The sequence below is a fragment of the Natator depressus genome, chromosome 1 (genome assembly GCF_965152275.1).
Source record: "Natator depressus isolate rNatDep1 chromosome 1, rNatDep2.hap1, whole genome shotgun sequence".
Lineage (NCBI taxonomy): Eukaryota > Metazoa > Chordata > Testudines > Cheloniidae > Natator > Natator depressus.
The window spans coordinates 129,696,357-129,720,692 of NC_134234.1; the positions used below are offsets into that span (position 1 = coordinate 129,696,357).

A 24,336-nucleotide genomic window follows, 5' to 3' on the forward strand; every position below is an offset into this window, starting at 1 on the left:
TGGTATTTACCTACCACAGAGCAAATCCCAACTGAGGATCTTAAAATCATGGAAGAATATTTCTTATATTGGCAGCTAAAACCAAACCTCACTAAAAGTGTCATGTCATAATCTCATCTAAACATCTGAAAAAGGCCAAAACTACACAGGAATTTCTGTCACCAGCAGATAAGACACAATCACACCCTGACATATCCTGGATTGACATTAGATGAAAACCTCACATATCACTAGCACCTGAAAAATATTCAAGACAAAATAAAGATGTGTGTAAATCTCATACAGAAATCGACAAGGACAACCTGGGGAGCTGATGCAAATGCTCTACTACCTCTTCACTGGCCCTTGTCTACTCTTGTGCAGAATCATCCATTCGGACACATAGCTCACACACGTCACTTGTCAAATCTCAATTTAACACCTTCATGCAGATTATTATAGGCACAATAAAATCAGTGTCACAACCATGTCTTCCCAACCCAAGTTCACTGTGACATGAGAATTCTTCCGGAGTTCTATCATATTTTAGGGAACAAGGATCTTCCAATACGCAAAGACCTAAATAATATATCAAGATTCCAGCTCAATCCAGAGAACCTTTTTTGGTTTTAGTGCAAGAGCTCAAACACTCAGGGTTTTTCCCCCCAGAGATTAATGGTGAGCAAGGTAGAAGGTTGCCAGTGTCCATGGAAAATATGGTCCACTTTGAACTACATCCACATATTACATGGCAAATGCTTCTATCTTCTCCATAAATGGGGACTGAGACACAATCCTATTTGTGACTGCAGAAATGGACTTCAAACTATCATAGAATCATAGAATATTAGGGTTTGAAGAGACCGCAGGAGGTCATCTAGTCCAATCCCCTGCTCAAAGCAGGACCAACACAAACTAAATCATCCCAGCCAGGAATTTAGCGAGTCGGGCCTTAAAAACCTCTAAGGATGGAATTCCCACCACCTCCCTAGGTAACCCATTCCAGGGCTTCACCACCCTTCTAGTGACATAGTATTTCCTAATATCCAACCTAGACCTCCCGCACTGCAACTTGAGACCATTGCTTGTTGTTCTGTCGTCTTCCATCACTGAGAACAGCCTAGCTCCATCCTCTTTGGAACCCCCCTTCAGGTAGTTGAAGGCTGCTACCAAATCCCCCCTCACTCTTCTCTTCTGCAGACTAAATAACCCCAGTCCCCTCAGCCTCTCCTTGTTAGTCATGTGCCCCAGCCCCCTAATCATTTTTGTTGCCCTCCACTGGACTCGCTCCAATTTGTCCATATCCCTTCTGTAGCAGGGGGACCAAAACTGGACACAGTACTCCAGATGAGGCCTCACTAATGCCGAATAGAGGGGAATAATCACTTCCCTCAATCTGCTGGCAGTGCTTCTACTAATACAGCCCAATATGCCATTGGACTTCTTGGCAACAAGGGCACACTGTTAACTCATATCCAGCTTCTCATCCACTGTAATCCCCAGGTCCTTTTCTGCAGAACTGCTGCTTAGCCAGTCAGTCCCCAGCCTGTAGCAGTGCATGGGATTCTTCCTTCCTAAGTTCAGGACTCTGCACTTGCCTCTGTTGAACCTCATCAGATTTCTTTTGGCCAAATCCTCCAATTTGTCTAGGTGACTCTGGACCCTATCCCTACCCTCCAGCTTATCTACCTCTCCCCCCAGCTTAGTGTCATCTGAAAACTTGCTGAGTGTGCAATTAATCCCATCATCCAGATCATTAATAAAGATGTTGAACAAAACTGACCCCAGGACTAACCCCTGGGGCACTCTGCTTGATACCGGCTGCCAACTAGATATCAAGCCATTGATCACTACCCATTTAGCCCAATAATCTAGCCAGCTTTCTATCCACCTTATAGTACATTCATCCAATCCATACTTCTTTAACTTGCTAGCAAGAATACTGTGGGAGATCGTATCAAAAGCTGTGCTAAAGTCAAGATATATCACATCCACCACTTTCCCCATATCCACAGAGCCAGTTATCTCATCATAGAAGGCAATCAGGTTGATCAGGCATGACTTGCCCTTGGTGAATCCATGCTGACTGTTCTTCATCACTTTCCTCTCCTCCAAGTGTGTCAACATGGACTCCTTGAAGACCTGCTCCATGATTTTGCTGAGGACTGAAGTGAGGCTGACCAGTCTGTAGTTCCCCGGGTTCTCTTTCTTCCCTTTTTTAAATATAGGCACTATATTTGCCTTTTTCCAATCATCCTGGACCTCCCCCAGTCGCCATGAGTTTTCAAAGATAATGGCCAATGGCTCTGCAATCACATCAGCCAACTCCCTCAGCACCATTGGATGCATTAGATCTGGACCCATGGACTTGTGCATGTCCATCTTTTCTAAATAGTCCTTAACCTGTTCTTTCACCACTGAGGGCTGCTCACCTCCTCCCCATACTGTGCTGTGCTAACAGTTTTGAAATTGCCCATCTATTAATATCCAAGTGGGAGAGCATCTTCAAATGTGCTCTTCAGTTTTATCTTGTGAAATAGGTCACTGGAGATATTGTATTAGATGAAATCATACATACAAAACCAGTGGTACATATCTTGCCATTCATAGTCATGCTTTTGTGACCGGTTCCATTAAAATAACAAAAAATAAATGGTCTTTTGAGACTGGGATAACTGGTCTATAGTTGGTCCTGTGAGAACTGTAATCACTTCTGTTCATTACATTTGCATCTCTTTGAAAAAAAGAATGGTTCTCAGATATATTCAATTTACATTTCCTGTTTTCAAGCCACCAAGACTGTCCCACGCATTGGTATTAGAGGTTATTGGTATAATATCATTCTGTAACTTCAGAGTTATGAGATAAACAACATGAATTTCCATTGTATTTTAATTATTATGTTGACCTTATAAAGAGCTTCCTTAAAAAGAAAAACAGCAGCATTTCCTTAGAATGGCAATAAGTGAATTTTTGTTTAGATACTATATATACACAAAATGATGTAGAAAGTTTATGGACTCAATTTTTAGCTGTGCCACACTACTACTAGGAGGAATTCAGAAGAGGAATGGGGGCCAATCCTAGGCCAACCAGAGGCCAAAACATGTATCCATGGCCTTTTCAATGAGAAAACTTAAGTTCCCCACTTGATAGAATGATTTGGGAAGGGGCATTTTCTTCCCCAAAGCTCCCACATGTACGTTTTACCACAGGAGAGAATGATCTGTCCCCACAATGGAGAAAACTCTAGAAAAATATAAGATAAGGGAACAATCCTGATGGGGAGACAACGTGGAATATTTAACTGTTCTCTTCTATCTCTTATTTTTTGCATCCTACGTAATGGATTTTAAATAGTTAGGAAATTGTAAGTTAAATATTTGATGTAAAACATCTAGGCGGTAAGGAATGCACAAGTACAAAACACAAGGGATATGCCTGATCATGCCAAGGCCTTTCAAATCTCTTGTTTTTACTACCCAATTTCCTTTTTCTCTAAAATTGTCTACAGATTTGATGAAAGAAAACTTCACTAATTTAAATAATGGAATGTAAAAATAAATCAATGAGTTAATCACACAGTCTCTCAGAGAGATGCCATGTGCTACTGACATGATTTCTTGACAAACTTCTCTGTCATATATTAGTTGCAAATAGTTGTGGTGGCCAATGATGTCATTTTAATGTTCAACTATCTGAACGCACTTGCTTACGAGGTAAAAGGTAACATCTATTGCCATCGCTTGTGCCTATAGTTATTTGCCCCACAAAACTGTGCCCGTAAGGACTGTGCGAACAAAACTAAAGGTGCACTGTGAAAGTTGGGTGGTGCCCTTTTAAAAATTTGTTCTGAAATGTTAAAAAATTGTCTTCACTTTACACCCTTTGGTTGAGATGACCAGAGCAGTGGAGGAAATATGGATAGAAGATGTCTGGCAAAATCCCCTGCACTGCTTTGAAATCTCAGCTTTTATGTAACCCACCTATTTAATTATAAATTGCAAAATATGATGGGGTAAATCCTGCTGCAAAAACCTTCTGGGAAATCACATTTCCCATGGACTCAGAATCACAAACAATACAGTCTAATACATATTTATTTATTTTCCTTATAAATGGCAAACCTATTATTGTTATGCAAAATATTTATGTTACCCTCCTACCTACTAGGGAATGATAAGACAAGCTATTATGAGCACTCTAAGCATTCAGCAATCCAAGATGTGAATAATAGCCATGTTTTCAGTTTAAAAAAAAAATCTTAACTTGGAACATTCGGTCTTTCATCCTTTCAAGACAGTAATTCAATCTAAAGGTTGCCCTCAAATTCATGCTAGATAAGATATATGTTGTATGGCTGCTATGCACTTGGCACTGACTCAAATGGATGTTCATTTAACCTCTGCCCTGCTTTAGAAGTTGGACCACATTTTTGTTTGTTTCCTTCTTTTTTCATGCAGACAAAAGCCATTCAGTGAGTTTCTTTCAGAGATTAGCGGAGGTACAGTATCAGCCTCAATAATAAAAAGGGAAAGCTACATCAAGATCATTGAAAGGATGTGAAAGTCCCTGCATATTCTTAAGGAGGTGATTTAATTATGATGTATCACATACTCTGAATGAACCTCTTTTATGGGTGGTGAGGTTTCTCTGTAACAGTGTAACAAGTAGAACCTGTTTCCCTGAGAATTCAGGATGGCTGAGTATTGAAATTGAGAAGAGCTAGTAGGAATATTTTTCACTCTTTCTTCTGATACCAACATGCTACTGTTCATGTGCAGGCGATGTAACTTACAAATATAGCTTTTTTATCATTGATAAGACTGATAATCATTCTATGGTGTATTTTGATTTTCATGCAATAGCATACTCAATAAGGGACTGATCCTCCAGTGTCATCAATTAGAAAAATGTCACTGTCTTCAAAGGGAGCTGGATTAGCTCCTACATGATCTAAAAGTCTTACTGTGGAAATGTTGATACAATATATATACCAAGGATTGCCATATGCTACAGCTAATATTAGAATCAGCTTTTAAGCAGATTATGTTAAAAAAGTAATGCACAAACCTTTTTGCGTATGGGGAGTCTGGATTTCATAAAACAGAGTACACTCAGCTACGTCAACTAAACAATGCACCTCTTTAGTAAGTGATCTATTCCATTATAATGCTACTGGGGTTTGACCCCATTCATAGTCAATCTATCAGGGAATAAACAGTGAATATAGATCACTACATGATACAATGCCTAAATTATTGTAGGCCCACATCATCATGGAGATTTAGGGTCTGTGGCCTTTTTTCCACCGTTCCTCATTGCCCATTCTTCACAGTTTTCAGGTGAATTACTAAGGCAGGAAATGGATGCATCTAACATTGTGTGTTTATGAAAAGAGCAGTCAGTGACTAGACCCTGTAGTTCCACTTTAACCTTCTAATGCTGCTGAAGCATTGTTGCTTCTCTCCAGGCAATCTAGCAAAATTCTTGTCCAGCAAAATCAGTTGGTTATCAGCTCACTTACCCCCTAAGCTTCTGGGATCAAAGAGTCAGCTTGAGAAAGGGTAACACTGGAATTTGTGAAATAATTTTGTCCAAGAAATTCAGTCCTATGCTGTATATTAAGCATCCAACTGAATGAAATGTCTAATGTTGGAGTATCTGAGAGTTATTGGATGTACACTTTAACAAGATTGGCTGCTTCACTCGCTTCTCTAAAACATTGTGTCCAACAGAAATTATGGGTAAGATTTTCAGTCGGTGTACACTGGGATAATTCCACTGACTGCTGCTATAGGCCTATTCCCATTTCCACCAGCAGAGGATATGGCTCTCTGGGTGCTTTATCTTCCTATAAAGACCACAGGACTATGTTTTACCATAGCGAGTGTTTTTTAGAAGAAATCTTTTTCAGCTCCTTCGGAAGACAAGTTTCTTAAAGTCAAAGACAAGTTTCATTTCCAAAAACCAAAGTGTAAGCTCCCGGGTAGTTAAAGAAGCACTTACCTTTGAACACTGTTTGTGATTCTGGCACCAAACAAGGGAACCATTGTTCTGCAAAAGAAAAAAAAAGATATATTAATATTAAATATGTCATTAAAAATTGCCCAGATTATGCCATCAGTTTTTAGACTGAACTTCTCTTCTAATTCTGTTTGGAAACTGATGTTACAATATAAGCCCAGTATGAGTAACAATCCCGACAATTGTTTAGTTGTTATTGGGTGAGGTCCTCATCCCTGCCTTGGCCCCTTTACATTGGGTAAAAGGCCTAGCATGGCATAAAGGTCCCTTAAAAGTCCTGGTTACAACTGGGAGAAAGTTCCCCCAGCATAGGCACAGAGGAACCCAGCCATAAGGCTGCCTTCTGAAGACCCCTCCACCCAGCACTGATCGTAGAGGCATGCTGAGGAACAGAACTGAGAACAGAAGGAATGTGTCAGAGCATATCAGGCAGGCAGCACTGTGGAGATTCTACGCAATGCTCCAGTTCACAGGGCAGCTTGGGGAGGCTGATGTAATTTTGACAAGCTTGTAGGGCAATCTAAGTTATGACAGGGGTCTCTACAGCCCCCAAAGTCGCTCAGGATTGATAAAATGCAAAGGTGGATTAAAACCACTATTGTCCTTCCTCCCCCTGGGGTGCAAGTTTACCCAAATTTCCAAAATCTCATCTATTATTTTTCACCTACTCTGTATAGTGGGGTCTGTGGATAAAAGCAGAGGAAAGAAAATTATTTTGTCCCTTTTTTCCCTTAAAGCAGACACAAAGGCCTTGATACAGCAAAAGCACTTAAAACACGTGGTTAACTTTAAACACATGAATAGTCCCAGACATCAACAGGACAACTTGCATGTTTAAAGTTAAGCACATGCTTAAGCGCTTTGCTGGGCTAGGACTTGAATTACAAACATTGATTTCCAACTTTCTGTGATTATAATAGAGAGCTGAAGGTGGTAGGATGCAGTACATGCCCTTTCTGAATTTGGACCTGCATACTTCTGGTGACCAGATAGCAAATGTGAAAAATTGGGATGGGGGTGGGGGGTAATAGGTCTCTATATAAGAAAAAGCCCCAAATATCGGGACTGTCCCTATAAAATCGGGACATCTGGTCACCCTATGTATACTGACAGGTTTCAGAGTAGCAACCATGTTAGTCTGTATTCGCAAAAAGAAAAGGAGGACTTGTGGCACCTTAGAGACTAACCAATTTATTTGACATCTACCAATGTGATATATGCCATCATGTGCCAGCAATGCCCCTTTGCCATGTACATTGGCCAAACTGGACAGTCTCTACGTAAAAGAATAAATGGACACAAATCAGACGTCAAGAACTATAACATTCAAAAACCAGTTGGAGAACACTTCAATCTCTCTGATCACTCAATTACAGACCTAAAAGTGGCAATACTTCAACAAAAAAACTTCAAAAACAGACTCCAACGAGAGACTGCTGAATTGGAATTCATTTGCAAACTGGATACAATTAACTTAGGCTTGAATAGAGACTGGGAGTGGAAGGGTCATTACACAAAGTAAAACTATTTCCCCATGTTTATTCCCCCCCCTCCACCACCACCACCACCTGTTCCTCAGACGTTCTTGACAACTGCTGGAAATGGCCCACCTTGATTATCACTACAAAAGGTTCCCCCCCCAGGCAAGAGAGTACCTGCATCTGTAGGTCAGGAAATCCCACTTAGTTCCAGTAATGAATTTTAGTTTTGTTTATTTTTATATGGCAGAGTAGATGTTTTTAGCATCACAGCTATTTGCTGGAATAACTGAGAAGATGATATATATAAAGATGAGCAACCAGTACTCCACTTATCCAAAGCTCATTTTAATAGCAGTCTTAAAAGGCGCTTGACTCATATAATTTGATTTCAATATTTTATGTGTATTTGCCTTTCCATCTTCCCAATTATCTACTATAAAGCCACTCCTTCATACATACAATCTCATATTTAGCTGTGATTATTTTAGAATTTTACTAGCTACAATGTTTATAGACACAAGAATAATTAAATATGAAAAGAGAAGTCATGCACAACCCCTTAAAAAGACATAAATAGTTGAAATAAAACTTTAGGATCTCTATAAAGAACACACACGAGTGGGAATGCTTTAGTGTTATCCTCAATGTCACTCTAGAATGTAATGGTTCCCTTTACAAATCTAGCCAGTGGCAATATTAAAGCAATATTTTACATGCTACTTTCATTTTCTTACTTCTTCATGTAAAAAAGTAACAGAAATAGCAATGATTGCAATAACAGATTAGTAGCAACTTATTGTTTTACATCCTAGTGAGGCAGCCCCTTCTACTGAAACAAAAAAAACATTCTTGCTTTTTAATTATATCTGGTACTTGAAACAATCCCTCAACAAATATCCACGTGGATGCCTTTCCTTCTTTTTAATGTTTTACATCTACAAACATTTGCATTTTCCTACTGTATATTAGTATGTGCTCAATTAAAAAACAATTCTAAGTTCAGAGCCACATAAAACCATCACTTAGCAGAGTCAGCTGCACACAAACTAACATGTACTGAATGCTATACTTTATAAGGTGAAAGAGAAAATTTTCAGTGCTTTATTTGAACAATATGGAAACTAGAATTCTGAACCCTGATTCCTCTCCTTTTGCAAATGACTAATACAAATATCATTTACATTCGAGAAGTGATTTTTTTAAATGCAAACCCATCTGGATAGAACTTTATGTTTCAAAGTATTTGAATTCCTGAATTTTAGCTTGGACATTTTACCTGCTAGGTTCCCTTGCATTATCTGTATTTCTACAGAGTCAAATCCAGGTCCCACTTAATTCTGTGGGAGTTTTACCATTGATTGTAATGGGACCATGATCTGACCATTGTACTTGATGTGTAAATTTAAAGCCAGATTGCCTTTGAAAATTTACTTCTGAATTTTACAACAAATGAACCGCAAATGCAAGTGATTAGAAAGTGAAAGATGACAAAGCCATTTGCCCTGGAAAAATTACAAGTATATAATTCAAGCTTATGAGATAAAGATATTTAGATGCATTGTTTCTGACAGGTGTGCATGCACACTGCACTATCAAGTTGCCCAGCCAGTAACGTCACTGGGCATGATCCTTCAAGATGAAAAGCACAGGTGTTCTGTGCCTTCCACTCCATAGTTTAAATGGAAACAGAGGGAATCCAGCAGTGTACAGAAAGTTCTCAGCACCCTGCCGGATCAGAGGATTTGTAAGCATGCAAAGCACTGAAAAGTTCAAGAACCTTGTTTATATCCATGGCCTGGAACAGGGAAGTACTTTTAACAAGTATTATCACAATGCCCCTCCAAAGCAACTGGAAACTGTCAGCTATGGATGCAAGCCATGACAAAAATAACTTCCCTCATTGTCATCTTATTCCATAATTTTCCATTATGAGGTTTCTTGAACCTTCTTTTGAAGTATCTGATACCTGACACTGCTAGAGATAAGAGGCTGGGCTAAATGAACCACTTGTCTGATCTGTTATGACAATCCCTATGTCCCTATTATCGTTTTTGAAAGTCTGTTCCTTTCTGCAACCTTTGATTCACTTTTGATTGAAACGCCTATTCTTCAAAAGCTTCTTCTGTCAAAAATGAAAACCCCACAAATGAAGTGTAGAAATAAGTCCTTCATATGACAGCCTGTCACCTGCATGAAACAAAGCTACTGAGTAGACAGACCTATAGCTGCTGCTAAGGAACACAGTAAGGGGATGACATGAGTTAACAACACTACAAATGCAGCTCATACAGGCATCTTATTCCCAACATTTTTCATTAACCTGTCAGCAGTCTCTGCAGCCTGAACATTATAGGCTGTGAAACAGCACTTTTTCCTAAATCTCTCTCTCTCTCTCTCTCTCTCTCTCTCCTGATACCACACTCTCCCACTTACTAATTAACCATGTTTATGGTGTTTGCATGTATATCTATATGCACAGCACAGATCAAGTAATGAGAATTTCTTACAGGGTCTTGGGGATTCCTTTTTACCTAACCAGAAATGACAGGCAATCCATTTTCAGGAATATGGAAATGAATCCATTTGAAGAGGAAATAACATTCTCTGCATCCATTTAACTTCCTCTAATTTGCAGAAGCTGGGATTCAAATTGCATAGGGAAGGAGTTATCTATCCGTGTTTAATACAGGCCTGGGGTAAGTTTCCCCTTTTAGGCTTCTCCTCCTCCAGGTTCAACAAGCCTTGCAGATGCACCTTGTTAGCACATCACAGGCTCAGGATAGCTCATTAGCCTCCTCCAACCCAGTGTGAGGGCGTGTCCCTTCACTACCTCTTCCCTCAAGATGGGATGGCCATTCACAGAGGCAGGGGGGTTGACTCCATCCCCGATCTCTTGTGACAAGAAATCAGTGTTAGTGTGGTCTGTTGTTCTACTCAGAAATTATAGGAATGTAATGCAAGATACCATCTCATTAAAAGAGGGTTCTTGTCCCTCATGGTCTGAATCCAGCGTAAGGGTGGATTCAGATCAGCGATTAGGGAGAAGTAGCTACACAACAGGTAATACCTGAAGGCATCTACCGCCCATTTGATCATTAATGCCTCCTTTTCAATAACGAAGTATGACTTTTCTCTAGGGAATAGCTTCCTACTTAGGTATAGGATTGGATGTTCTTCTCCTCCAAAGTCCTGTGAGAGGACAGTGCCGAGACCGATGTTCAAAGCATCTGTATGTAGTATGAATTCCCAGGAAAAATCAGGGTTGAAGAGCATGGGTGCCTGCCATAGTCATGTTTTCAGTTCCCTGAACACTTCCTTGAACTTCCCATCCCAGTAGATCTTCTTAGGGTTGCTGCATTCCTCAGATTCTCCCTGGTGAACATCCCAATGTTTCTAATTTTCTCTCTAAACTCAGATATATTGGGTCATACGTAAGGCCCCCACATCTTGCGCTTCCCACCCTCCTCATAGCAAGTCCAAGATGCCTCGTGGTTGGCAGACATACAGCAACTCGAATAGGAAGAGCCCTGTAGAGGTTTGTGGGATCTCCCCAATAGCAAAAACATCTGCTGGAAGTAGCCAGTCCCACTGCTTAGGGTTGTCATTGACAAAGCGTTTTAACTTTCCCTTCAGGGTGTTATTAAACCACTCTACTAGACCATCAATCTATGGTTGGTCTACCATAGTTTTCAGGGACCTGACCTTCAGAAGGAAGCATAATTCCTTCATCAGTTGGGAGGTGAAGTTAGTCCCTTGGTTGGTTAATATCTCTTGGTATCTCTGCCACCCACTTATACCACCACTCTGATTCCATCTTGAGCAGAGCAGCTGGACTTTATCCTCTCTAAGGCTTTTTTAAAAAAACCCTTTGTAACAGACATAGTTTGCCCACATTCTCCACCATTTGTGGGGAAGGGCAGGGCTCCCTAGGCCCCTCCAGGTCCCACTGTCTATTGTTTACCCTCTCTTCTACCCTTGCAGGTGTGCCTTGTTAGTGCAACACAAGCCCAGAAGAGCTCTTTATCCTCCTCCCACCCAGTGTAAGGGCATGTTCTTGTCTGTACAGTGTCTAGTTTCTCCACTAAGGACACATATCCTTCCTGGACACTGATGACCAGTGAGCAACTAGTGGACCTGCCTTTTGTTGAGGTTCTCAGTGTTTCTCTGTGGGGAGTCACAGGATGCCAGATTAAAGAAGCTTCTGCAAGATCTCTGTTCAAGAAACTCTCTCTTGACACTAAGAGAATGTCTTCACAGCAATTAAACACCCTGGGCTGGCCTGTGTCAGCTGACTCAGGCTCACTGGACTCGAGCTATGAGGCTGAAAAATTGCAGTGTGGATGTTCAAGCTGAGACAAGAGTCTGGGCTTTGGGACCCTCCTCGCTCACAGGGTCCCAGAGTTCGGGCTCCAGCCCAAGCCTGAACATCTACACCATAATTTTGCAGCCTCACAAGCCCAAGTCAGTTGACAAGGACCAGCCATGAGTGTTTTATTGCTGTGTAGACATAGCCTAACAGATCTGCTAACTACTGATCCGTATCAAACTCCCATTTTCACAAAATGTTCTTAGGCCAGTCATGTGGGGGCAATCAAGTAGGTTTTTAAGTTAAGTGGGGCAAAATACAGTAAAACATGATTGTACTTACTACTAGGCTGAAAATCAATGAGGAGCTGCATGTTGTTGATGATCCATAACACTTTCCTCTTTGGAAGTGAAAATCACTTCATCTTTTAAATTGATACAATGCCATGGATGAAATAAATGATGACAAGAGCTGACTTTGAATTAAATAAGTCATGTAATAGACCAAAACCCACAAGGCCAGATCCTGGAGTCCTGCTTAGGGCCCCATGTTCCCTTCCACATACATATGCGCATGGAAGGGGGTCTGTCACTGCAGAGGAAGAGAGTTTTGCCTCTGTGGTATGCCTCCCCTACAGACTCCAATCCTGCAAGAACTTCTTGACTGGAGAGAAAGGTACGGGGTAGGATCCAGCACTGCACATTTGGAGATGGCAAGGAGGGAGTGGGTGAACAACCTGGGCTTCTCTCCTAACTGAACCCAGTGATATAGGCTGTGTTAGCTTCTACTTGCTTGTCCCTCTTGAGGGTAATTCTCAGGGCAGCATTTGGAAGAGCCAGCACAGAGGCACAAGACTTGCATACGGTGGTCTGCCAGAATACAGAGCCATCTAAGACCATCCCAGGGATCTAATGGTTTTGGGGGCTGGTCCCCTGGCGTCTGCCATGGGGAGGACGGAGAAGAACCCAGAAGAACTGCTAGGAAACTCCACAGATTGATACCCACAGACTTTTCTCTTTTCTACATAGGTTGTTCTTTTACTGTGAGTTTTGCCTCAACTGATTAACTATGGAGTAAAGGCTCTGTATTTGACCTATTGAAATTTGGTCTAATAAGCAAAAGAAATAACAAATGTAATTATCAAGGTTCAGTGACCTGGTAAGTTGTAGTGTGAGAGGGCAAATAATAATGAGCATTAGTTTTAGGTATTATTTGTGTAAGGAAATAGGAATGATTGTGACTGATATTTAGGCAAACAGGAATGAGGTTTGTAAAATAAAATCATCACGGCCTCCTTTTCCTGGCATTTCTTCTAGAATCCTTTAAGTAAATAAAAAAGGGGGATTAGTTGTTTGTCTATTGCAGGCAACTTGGGGCTGAGATTCCCTGGGAAGAAATCCAAAATGGTAGTCCGTATTTTGGAATACATATTTGGAGTTCAGCTATTGCTTTGCGTAGGAGAACTCTGTATACCGTGTAGCCTTTCATAGCAAAATGAAATACACATATTTCTGAACAAAACCCATAGCTATGTCACAACTACCTAGGCTGCAGAAAAGTAAACCTGGATTTTCAGCTAACCCAGTAGACTGAAGCTATAAGGACCACTGCTTGTCAGAAGTTATGAAGCTTTGACATGTCTAATGATCTGTTTTGAAGACTTAATTGCATCCCTATAAACACAAACCAAAATTCAATTGCCATGGATAACATAGAGCCTAACAATAGATATGGAATTTAATTATCTAGATTAGCCACCAATACTATTTTAGGAAAAACTACATCCCAAATTATTAATCAATGTCAAATTACGAACAGTGCTGTTATGTGCAGAAAGTATGAGCCTAATTTCCCTATCATTTACATTGGTTTTACACCAATGCAACTCTGTGGACTTCAGTGCAACACTGGTATCTATGTTTCACTTTTATAGACAGGTAGGAAAGAAAATGATAGTAAAATAGCCTCTCCATGACATTTTACTGATCCTATGTAATTCCTGTGAATGATTTCAAAGATTATTCTTACTTTACCTAACAGACTGTGTTTATTTAAGTTTATGGTGAAATCTGTAAAGCTACAACCCATAATGCATCAAAAAGGTATGACCCAGCAAAATAAAATTGATAAATATTTTCTGAGTGACTTTAAAAAAAAATAAAGTTAAGATCTAGTGCTACAGAAACTCCAGAGACTTCAGTGTTTCTTGACTGGCCATCATAGCTAATAATCTCCTGGAGAGGCAGCTGTCAAAATCTAAACCACATTAACAGAAGAATGAACAGGAGATCTGTAGTCTTAAAATTATATACCACACATTGTTATGGTTTAATTTAGGCCTTTAATGGAGATTACATTTCTTCTTTCTACCACAGTGTCTACTAAAAATGGACACAAAAACTACTAGATAAACAAAGCTGTATAAACAAATGAGCACAAACAATCTTTTTGATTTCTGCAGCACTTGTGAGTTATGACTGCCTTCTTGTGGTTTTACAAACTACTCCATGACACTTTCTAGAAGTCATCCCCTACCAATGAAGTTTTACTTTATTCAGCAGCAATTTCAGTCACATTATGAAAGAAAATTTTAGATTTAAAATAAAGTTCAACAAGGAGTATGAGACAAAGAACCAGGAGCAAATAATGATAACTTGAAGGTAGAATATGGAATCTCATATTCAAAAGCATTTAATATGCATTGGGACAAATCCTGCTTGCTTTACTCAGGTGCATAGTCCCACTGAAGTCAAGGCATCTACTTGCATGAATAAGACAACCAAGATTTGTCTTACTGTGCACTTGTCTGTCAACTATGTTTCCTCAGGATACACAATGCTTCCACTTTAGCTTTTCCGTCAAGGTGCACAACAGAGTTTACTGGATCTGAACAAATAAACTAGCAAAGTAACGTTCGTCTAGAATCTACCAGAATGTAACCTCCCGGAAATTTTTTTGTGCCAGAAGTAAAAACAACTACATACATTTCACAAAATACAGCAGTCATTAGTAATCACATTAAAGTCTGACTGAGCCACAAACTAAATACGTTTAAAAGTTCAGCAATGTTCCAGGTCTGGAAAACATTTGTGTGCAACCTATATTGCAAATTAATTTGATTTTGTAAAGGAAAACATGATAATATATTCTTTGATTGTACAGCTTCAATATATAATATATATAATATCATTAATTATGGATCTCGTGGTACATTGCAAAGATACTTGGGATAATATGTATTTATCATGTACTGTACTCGCCTGCACTTTGCCCACTAATCCATTTCTCCCAGAGCTACTTCCAACACTCCAAACAGCTGAGTAACATCTAACATCTGCCGCACATATATCAACATGCAAGAGAAATTTCCCATCATTCCTCCAGACTCTGACATTTTCCTCTGAAAATTACAATGGCCTGAGGCTCAGCTTGGGCAGCATTCATTCCTGGATCAATGACAGGTTTAAGGTTCCAGTACCTTGTGCCCTTGCGGAGCTAAGGATACAAGAAACAGTGGTGATCAAATATTTTGAAACATTTCTAAAACAGTTTATCTGTAAAATATAGGGCATGTAAGAGCACATGACAGTGTTGTATAGCAGAAAGGTTCTATTACCATGTGTTTGGGTTGCCCATGTTACTGATTGCAGGACTGAGCCAACTGGCACAACCTAGCTATTAGTGTTGTAATTTAATTCCAAGCCTCTGTAAACCTCAGCAAGTTTTCACCTTTGGTCTATTTCATTACACTTCATCAATTAGCATGCTAAATACTACATGGTGGCCATATAAATGACTTTCATGGACTCTGTTTAACTAGCATATACAGAAAATTACTCAGTACTACAGGGTGCTTCACTTGTCTCTCAGGTTGCTGTGAAAAGAGTCTGATGTTATATTGTGTTAAATATAGAAATGAATTCAGGGAACTATATACATACACATATAATCTTCCCTAAACAAACACTATGCTAAAAGAATATTATTAAAGTTGCAAAACAAAGCTCTCAAAAGTTGGGAAATGCCAGTATTAAAGTAGCCCATGTAACTTTAATATGGCTCTCTTTTGCATATGTATTACAATGCCTGCTTTAATTATATGATCACAGGCTTTCTTTTCCACAGGAACCCCGCTTCATTCACACAGGATGAGGATGAGAAGCATCCCATCAACCAGCTCTACCAGTTTCCCAGAAATGTTTGGAAATGAATCCTAACCAATTTGTGGTATTTCAGGAACCAAAGAATTGGGTATGAATCTGCAGCATAGCCCATCTTCACTCTGAATATTTGGAAAAGTTCTAAGAGTAAACCCAGAACTGTATTGTGCATGAAGTGCTATTTACAAAGGCTCAAAGACTTAGTCAATTCCAAACCAGTTTTCACCAGAACACTGAAAGACACTTTTCCTCACTGAGGGCTTTTTCCAGGACAAATTTCAATTGTTACACTCTTTCTCCCTACCCCGCCATTTTATTGCCTTAGCTGTTTTTAAAAGGTCATGTCATTTTCTGATCATTAGAAAGGTGTTTCTTTTCTCCTTTTCCTGCTCTTCTCATGCCAATACAGCTGAAACATTTTGCTGAAACCATACAGGAAAAAAAATCATCTATCCTGGAAATAAAACCAGAGGGCAATTCTGGAAAAAAAAATCAACCTGAAATGTGAAAGTTTCAGAAAGCTATGAGCCATTAAAACAATGGAACAGAATGGTAACTATTATGCAAGCCTGAAGTACAGGGGAGCTCCCAAATCCCTCTATAATAATGATTTTCAGTGGCAGAAATCAGAGGAAGAATTAAGTTAGTATTTCTCTCTATCATATTCTGATAAAGCTTTCTAGAAATCAGAATTTACCAGTGGCTCAGAGGACAGTCTAGCAACTGGTAAATGAGGATGTACTATAAAAAGAAAATATCTATCCCTTCAGGACAAGACTGAAATATTTGACACTGACACATCCCCGGTCATCAGTGGTGTAACTGGTATACAGAGGAATCATTTACTGACAAGTCATGTTTCAAATGTTTTTGGCATCAGGTAAAGGAAGGGAAAAATAAACAAGCTCTTTTGTGCTCCAAATGTTGGAAGCTTTGTAATGTTTTAGATCTCAAAGCCACCTTTCAGTTTAGACCTCTGCATGATCCACAGCATTTTAATGGCTTCTGAAAAATGCAGAGTTGGATATGGAATTCTTTGAATCAACTCTCAAGTCTGCAACTGTATTATATATTCTTTCAGTGGTCTCAACCCAAACTTCCCAATACACAGACACACACACACACACACAATATAACTTGTGCTCAAATGCAGAAAATTCAAATCAACTCAAATTCCCTTTTTCCAACATATTGCAGCTCTTGCTATCAGCAGCGCTTGATACCACAGACCAGTACTTTTTCCTTAAATCATCCAACCCTGTAGCATTATATAATGCTACAATGGCTCCATCTTTGGAAGGTCCCAGGTATTGCTGTAAGGCAACTTCTTATCTGCCCAAGAACCCTCATCCCATTCTATTCTATTCAGATTCTTATACCATGCTCATCACTATAGTATCTGAACATCTTCCAGTAGCCCATTAAGCAATAGGACTAACATCAGTCATGTGTTATTCCCCATTTTCTCCCATTTTGTCAATCTTCCCGCATGTATGAGGCTGGTAAGACAGATAATGAGGTGAGTTGGGTTGCAGCACTATCACTATGTCGATGACTTTTAAATCTATCTATCCTTTTCACTGGACCTAGACAGTGAGGTCTGTTTGCTTTCTTCATGTCTGGCACTGACAGAGGCTTGGATGAGAATGATTTGGCTGAGGCTTCATCCTGACAAGATGTATGCCAGAGGTATGGGCAAGCATCTTAAGGGCATGAAGGGTTGACATCCACCCTCAGGGATTTGCATTTGTTGATGAAGTTTACAATTTTGGAATGTTTCTGAATCTGAAGGCATCTGGATGCACATGTTATAGTAATAATCATAAACTGGTTCCTATTTCACTTGTGGATTAAATTTAAAGTGTTGATCTTGATTTAAAAGTCCTGAATGGTGGCTCCTGGCTATCTTAGAGGCAACTATTCCCCCAGTCTACCTATCTTGTGGGAGATAAGACCATCTGGAATCATTTCGTCTAACGCCCTGTCCCTTGATTCAAATTTTGGTGCTATTTTCAGAGAATGGCCCTCCCTTGACTATGGAATTCACTCTCTCTGTTGGCCCAACAAAACCATCTTTGATTTTATCTTCATGACATGTCTTATGTTCATCTATTTATTCTGTCCTTGAACTGTGGAGGATGATGTGAGGATGATGCATTAAGATGGCATTGAAGGAATTCATTTGACATGTCATTAATCAATATATTGTTTCTTGTTGTATTTATATGTACACTTGGGCCTACAAAGTGTACTCTAAGATCAACTGTGAAATGATGCAAAAGTTAATTAGATGTCACAATAGCCTGGGACTTTTTGCCTGCCTGAGAATTAACCATGTACATCAGAAGCAGGAAGCCTGCTAAACAACCAGTGGGGCCACTGGATGATTGAGATGCTAAAGGAAAACTTAAGGATGATAAGGCCATTGTGGAGAAACTAAATTAATTCTTTGCATCAGTCTTCACGCTTGAGGATGTGAGGGAGATTCCCAAACCTGAGCCATTCTTTTTAGGTGACCAATCTGATGAACTGTCCCAGACTGAGGTGTTGTTAGAGAAAGGTTTTGGAAGAAATTGATAAATTAAACAGTAATAAGTCACCAGGACCAGATGGTATTCACCCAAGAGTTCTGAAGGAACTCAAATGTGAAATTTCAGAACTTCTAACTGTAGTCTGTAACCTATCATTTAAATCAGCTCCTGTACCAAATGACTGGAAGATAGCTAATGTGATGCCAATTTTTAAAAAGGGCTCCAGAGGTGTTCCCAGCAATTACAGGCTGGTAAGCCTGACTTCAGTTCTGGGCAAACTGGTTGAAACTATAGTAAAGAACAATATTGTCAGACATATAGATGAACATAATTTGTTGGGGAAGAGTCAACATGGTTTCTGTAAAGGGAAATCATGCCTCACTTATCTACTAGAATTCTTTCGGGGGGTAAACAAGCACTTGGACAAGGGGGATCCAGTGGATATAATGTATTTAGATTTTCAGAAAGCCTTTAACAAGGTCCCTCACCAAAGGCTCTTAAGCAAAGTAAGCTGTCATGGGATAAGAGGGAAGGTCCTCTCATGGATTGGTAACTGGTTAAAAGACAGGAAACAAAAGGTAGGAATAAATGGTCAGTTTTCAGAATGGAGCAAGATAAATAGTGGTGTCCCCCAAGGGTCTTCCTGAGACCAGTACTATTCAACATATTCATAAATGATCTGGAAAAAGGGGTAAACAGTGAGGTGGCAAAATTTGCAGATGATACAAAACTACTCAAGATAGCTAAGTCCCAGGCAGTCTGCGAAGAGCTACAAAAGGATCTCTCAAAACTGGGTGACTGGGCAACAAAATGGCAGATGAAATTTAATGTTAATAAATGCAAAGTAATGCACATTGGAAAACATAATCCCAACTATACATAAAAAATGATGGAGTCTAAATTAACTGTTACCACTCAAGAAAGAGATCTTAGAGTCATTGTGAATAGTTCGCTGAAAACATCCACTCAATATGAAGCAGTAGTCCAAAAAGTGAACAGAATGTTGGGAATCATTAAGAAAGGGATAAATAATAAGACAGAAAATATCATATAGGCTCTAAATCCATGGTACGCCCACATCTTGAATACTGTGTGCAGATGTGGTCAACCCATCTAAAAAGATATACTGGTATCGGAAAAGGTTCAGAAAAGGGCAAAAAAATGATTAGGGGTACGGAACGGCTTCTGTATGAGGAAAGATTAATAGGACTGGGACTTTTTACCTTGGAAAAGAGACAACAAAGGGGGGATATGATTGAAGTCTATTAAAATCATGACTGGTGTAGAGAAAGTAAATAAGGAAGTGCTATTTACTCCTTCTCATAACACAAGACCTAGGGGTCACCAAATGAAATTAATAGGCAGCAGGTTTAAAACAAACAAAAGGTAGTATTTCTTCACACAACACACAGTCAACATGTGGAACTCCTTGCCAGAGGATATTGTGAAGGCCAAGACTATAACAGGGTTTAAAAAAGAACTAGATACGTTCATGGAGAGTAGGTCCATCAAAGGCTATTAGCCAGGATGGGCAGGGATGGTGTCCCTAACCTCTGTTTGCTAGAAGCTGGGAATAGGTGACAGGGAATGGATCACTTGATGATTACCTGTTCTGGTCATTCCCTCTGGGGCACCTGGCATTGGCCACTGTCAGAAAACAGGATACTGGGCTAGATGAACCCTTGGTCTGACCTAATATGGCCGTTCTTATGTTCATGGAAAACAGGTGAAGTTGTTCATAATAAATGAATGTTATGAACAGGTGCAAGAAAACCAGACAGAATAACTAGATTAGTCCAAACAAAAATGGCATATTTATATAAGTCTCAAGGACTGTAATGAGCTCATACTTAGTAATCAAGAAGATGTGGAAGCAAAGTTACCTATGCCAAGTTTGGCCTTACTGAAATGTATTTAATTAGTAGGCAAAATAATAAGGATACAATATGCCACCCACTTTTACTCCTTTTCAGGGTTCTTAAAAAGAGACTTTGGGGAAAAGAAAAAAAAAAGAATCATCTTCCCCCCCAGCTCATCCCCGAACCTGCCAGCATTGCATCTCATCTCGACTAATCTCAGCTTCCTGCATCTCAAGTCAGAAAGAACAGACCTGGCTAAGGGGCTTTCTTCCCAAGAGGAAGGCTGCCTGGCCTTTCTCTTGTTTAAGGAACTTTGTTTTCTCCTGCAAGTGCTGAAAGTCATCACATTATCATGATATCCAGTCCTCAGTCCATCAGTGGGGATATCTAACTGTCCACACCACAAAGATGACAGAAGATCCTGTACTGGTTTTCCCTTCCCTTGTTGGGTTGCTTTCTGCCCCCAATGGTTCTTTCCTCCTATGCGATCTCTCAGTCTCCTGGCTTTTCACTGAATCCTGAAATTAACTATACCCTATTCATCCAAGCCTGCCTTGCCTGTGGAGATAGGATCCAATGAGATGACATCCATGACCAGAATGTGAACCAGGGTCCAAGCAGCAGATGTCATGGTTGACTTGCCAGCCAAAGCATCCAGTCGTAATTAATCAGCAACACAGTGTTCCAAAAACATCAACAAAGCCATGTTTCACGTATCTTTTCGATGCTACCTCTCTTCCACCTTGTGGCTGTGTGTTTGTTTACAACAGGATATATGAATGTCCTTCACACATCAGGACTGAGAATAAAATTAACGTGTTTCATCAAAGAAAGGTTATTAATCAAAATAAGAGACTGATATTTTAATGCCAAAAGGAGAGAGAATTTGATAGGGTCTGACTAAGTTTGGTTTACATAGTCACTCAATTTCAGTTTCAGTATACATGCTTGTTTCCTTTCTTGCTCTTTTTGTATTTGACCAATAAACTTTCAATTTTAGAATGGGTGCTTTCTGGTGTTTTCCAACAAACCAAGTAAATCAAGGTCTCCATAGTAAAAACCCAGAGTCCTCACTGTTTTATGTTGGTTTTATAACACCTTTAACTCTTTTGACGCTTGAAATTAATATAACACTCATAATGTATTTTTCAAAAGCAGTCATCATTGGTCTAAGTCAGTGGTCTCCGACCTTTTTACGTACAAGATCACTTTTTGAATTTAAGGTCAACCCAAGATCTACCCTGCCCCTTCCCCAAGGCCCACTCCCCTTCCCCGAAGCCACGCACCACTCACTCCATTCCCCTCTCCCTCCATCGCTCGCTCTCCCCTCACCCTCACTCACTTTCACCGGGCTGGGGCAGGGGGTTCAGATGCAGGAGGGGGTGCAGGCTCTGGGCTTGGGCCGAGGGGTTCGGAGTGTGGGAGGGGGCTCCAGTCTGAGCCTGGGGCAGGGGGCTGGGGTGCAGGAGTGAGGGGTGCAAGCTCTGGGAGGGAGTTTGGGTGGAGGAGGGGGCTCCAGGCTGGGGAAGAGTGTTGGGGTGCAGGAGAGTGTGAGGGAGTTTGGTGCAGGAGGGGGCTCCGGGCTGGGGCAGGGGGTTCGGTGTGGGAGGGGGTGCAAGATGCAGGCTCCGTTCGGGAGGCACTTACCACAGGCAGTGCCCAGCCGGAAGTACAGTGGGGCTCAGGCAGGCTGCCTGCCTGCCATGGCCCCATGCCACTCCCAGAAGCATCTGGCTGCCAGCACATCTCTAGGGCCCCTGCAGGGGAGGGGGCCAGTGGCTCTCCATGTGCTGCTTGTGCCTGCAAGTGCCGCCCCCAGTTCCTGGCCAATGGGAGCTGTGGGGACAGTGGTGGGGGCAGGGGCAGCACGCAGAGCCGCCTCCCCCGCAGGGGCTGCAGAGATGTGCCAGTAGCCAGACACCTCCAGGAGCGGTGTGAGGCCACGGCAGGCAGGCAGCCTCCCTGAGCCACACTGCGCCACCAGACTTTTAACGGCCTGGAGATCACGATCGACTGGCAGAGGCTCCAGGATCGACCAGTCGATCACGATCAACAGGTTGGTGACCACTGGTCTAAGTCTACTCCAATTAAAATCAATGAAAGTTTTTCCATTGACTTCAAAAGGACCAGAGTTCATAGAATCATAGAATATCAGGGTTGGAAGATACCTCAGGAGGTCATCTAGTCCAACCCCCTGCTCAAAGCAGGACCAACAGAGTTGGCCAACATTAAACTCTTCTGAAAATCCCACCATCAGAATCTTAAAGATGGGGGGCATTTTATAAACTGAAAATGAATAAATAAAAATCAGAAGAAAAACTGAAAGACCAGAAACTGTAAAAGAGTTACTGGCTGTCAGTACCCAGCAGTCTACAGTTTGTTAGAGTTTTTACATAGGTACACGTTAATTTATCTAAAAGTAATGGTTTTCATCCCTTGAAGGAAGACAGCCGGCATGAATTTCACAAACTATAAATACTTCCTCCTTTTGTGGTTTAGCAAATGGCTGAAGTTTATTGTTTTAGCTTGCAGGTCTGGACCAGGTTGCTGCCTTTTTGCCTAGAAGAAACTAGAGAGCGGTAAGATTTCCAAAATGATGGAAAACAGTTAAACTATTTTCTAATTATAAATAACTGGCCAGGGTTTGATCACCAGTAAGAAATTTTTCCAGTGCTTTTCAGTACTAAAGATTTGAGTGTGTGTGTGTGTGATTAAATGAAACTTTATGATATGATAAGCTAATATGCTAGGTACATATCATCCAATACCATTCACATGCTCCTTGCTCATCAAGAATTCATTGGTTATTGGATGGAAGATGTGTTTACACAGCTGACTTGCAAATAGCCTGTTGTGTTTCCTGCGGTTTTAAAATTCAAAAAAATATGAATTATGAAGATCCAACGGCAGGCTGCCACCTGCCACTAGGATGCAACAAAAACATTCCCTTTCCTTAAGTACTCTGTAAAATGTGTCCTGTAGCTGATATTCAGCACTGTGTAAAGAGACAGAGGGATACAATCTCTTCATCAAAAGAGTTCTTCAACCTGCTTCTGTCAATTTACCCAACCCCACATGCTTCTTTCACCAGCTGCAGATCTACAGTGATCAAAGGACTGCTGGTTAGTTCATGATCTATTAGCTCATAGTGGCATAGAAATAAATCACTAAACTGAAAAGAAAATGGGACAGCTCAAGGTTCCTATGTGCAGTTCTCTTGACAGAGCTGCTATGTATGGATCAAAAGTAAACATATTATATATACACTTTGTGACTAAGAAAAATGGGGAAAAACAGATTATGATGTGATTCACTACCATGTTACTCCAGTTTTACACCAGTATAACTCCATTGCAGGGATGAATCAAGCTGTATATCAGATCTTAAATTCTAAAAAAGCCATGACTGAAGCTCATTGTGCTACGGACTGTTTTTACTGTTACCTCATCCTCCCCCTCCCCAGCTTTCTTCCCATCCCTATCTTGCTTGTTTCATTCCCGTGGTGTGGTCTATTGTAATCTAAATTACAAGATCTTGGAGCAGGGACTTTTCAATAAGTGACTGTATAGGTTCTAGCACAATGAGGTCTTGATCTTAGGAGCTCCAGTACTACAAATAAACAATAACAAAAATAATAACAGATTAGTGTGAATTACAGGGCTCTGTCTCAGGAAGGCAGTGGCAATGCCATATCACAGCAGTGTGTCTCAAGTGTAATTACTTGTGAAAGCAAGTAAAGTGAAAAGATGTTATTTTGGGGGTTGTTCTGTAATAAAACTGAGGGGTAGGGATCCAGGAAAAAAGAAATAGAGACAGAGATCTATATATTAAGAGAAAAATAAGCAAGGAGAGAGGAGTCAGTTGTTGCACTAGCTAGAGGTAAGATGCTATTGCCATCCTGTTCTCGCTACCAAGCTCAATCTTTGTTTCACTTGTGAATGTGAGCAGCAGAAGTCTCGTCACAGAAATTCAGACATCTGTTCCTTCATCCAT

General features: G+C 40.5%; 1 protein-coding gene across 2 annotated transcripts in view; it reads right to left on the reverse strand.

Annotated features, from left to right (window-relative positions):
• The window catches only part of ANOS1 (anosmin 1), a 176,541-nt gene that overhangs the window by 141,470 nt on the left and 10,735 nt on the right, over positions 1 to 24,336 (reverse strand). For both annotated transcript variants that reach the window (XM_074966423.1, XM_074966432.1), the window contains exon 2: positions 5,989 to 6,036. In XM_074966423.1, the coding sequence (XP_074822524.1) occupies positions 5,989 to 6,036 (48 nt within the window). The remainder of the gene's footprint in view (positions 1 to 5,988; positions 6,037 to 24,336) is intronic.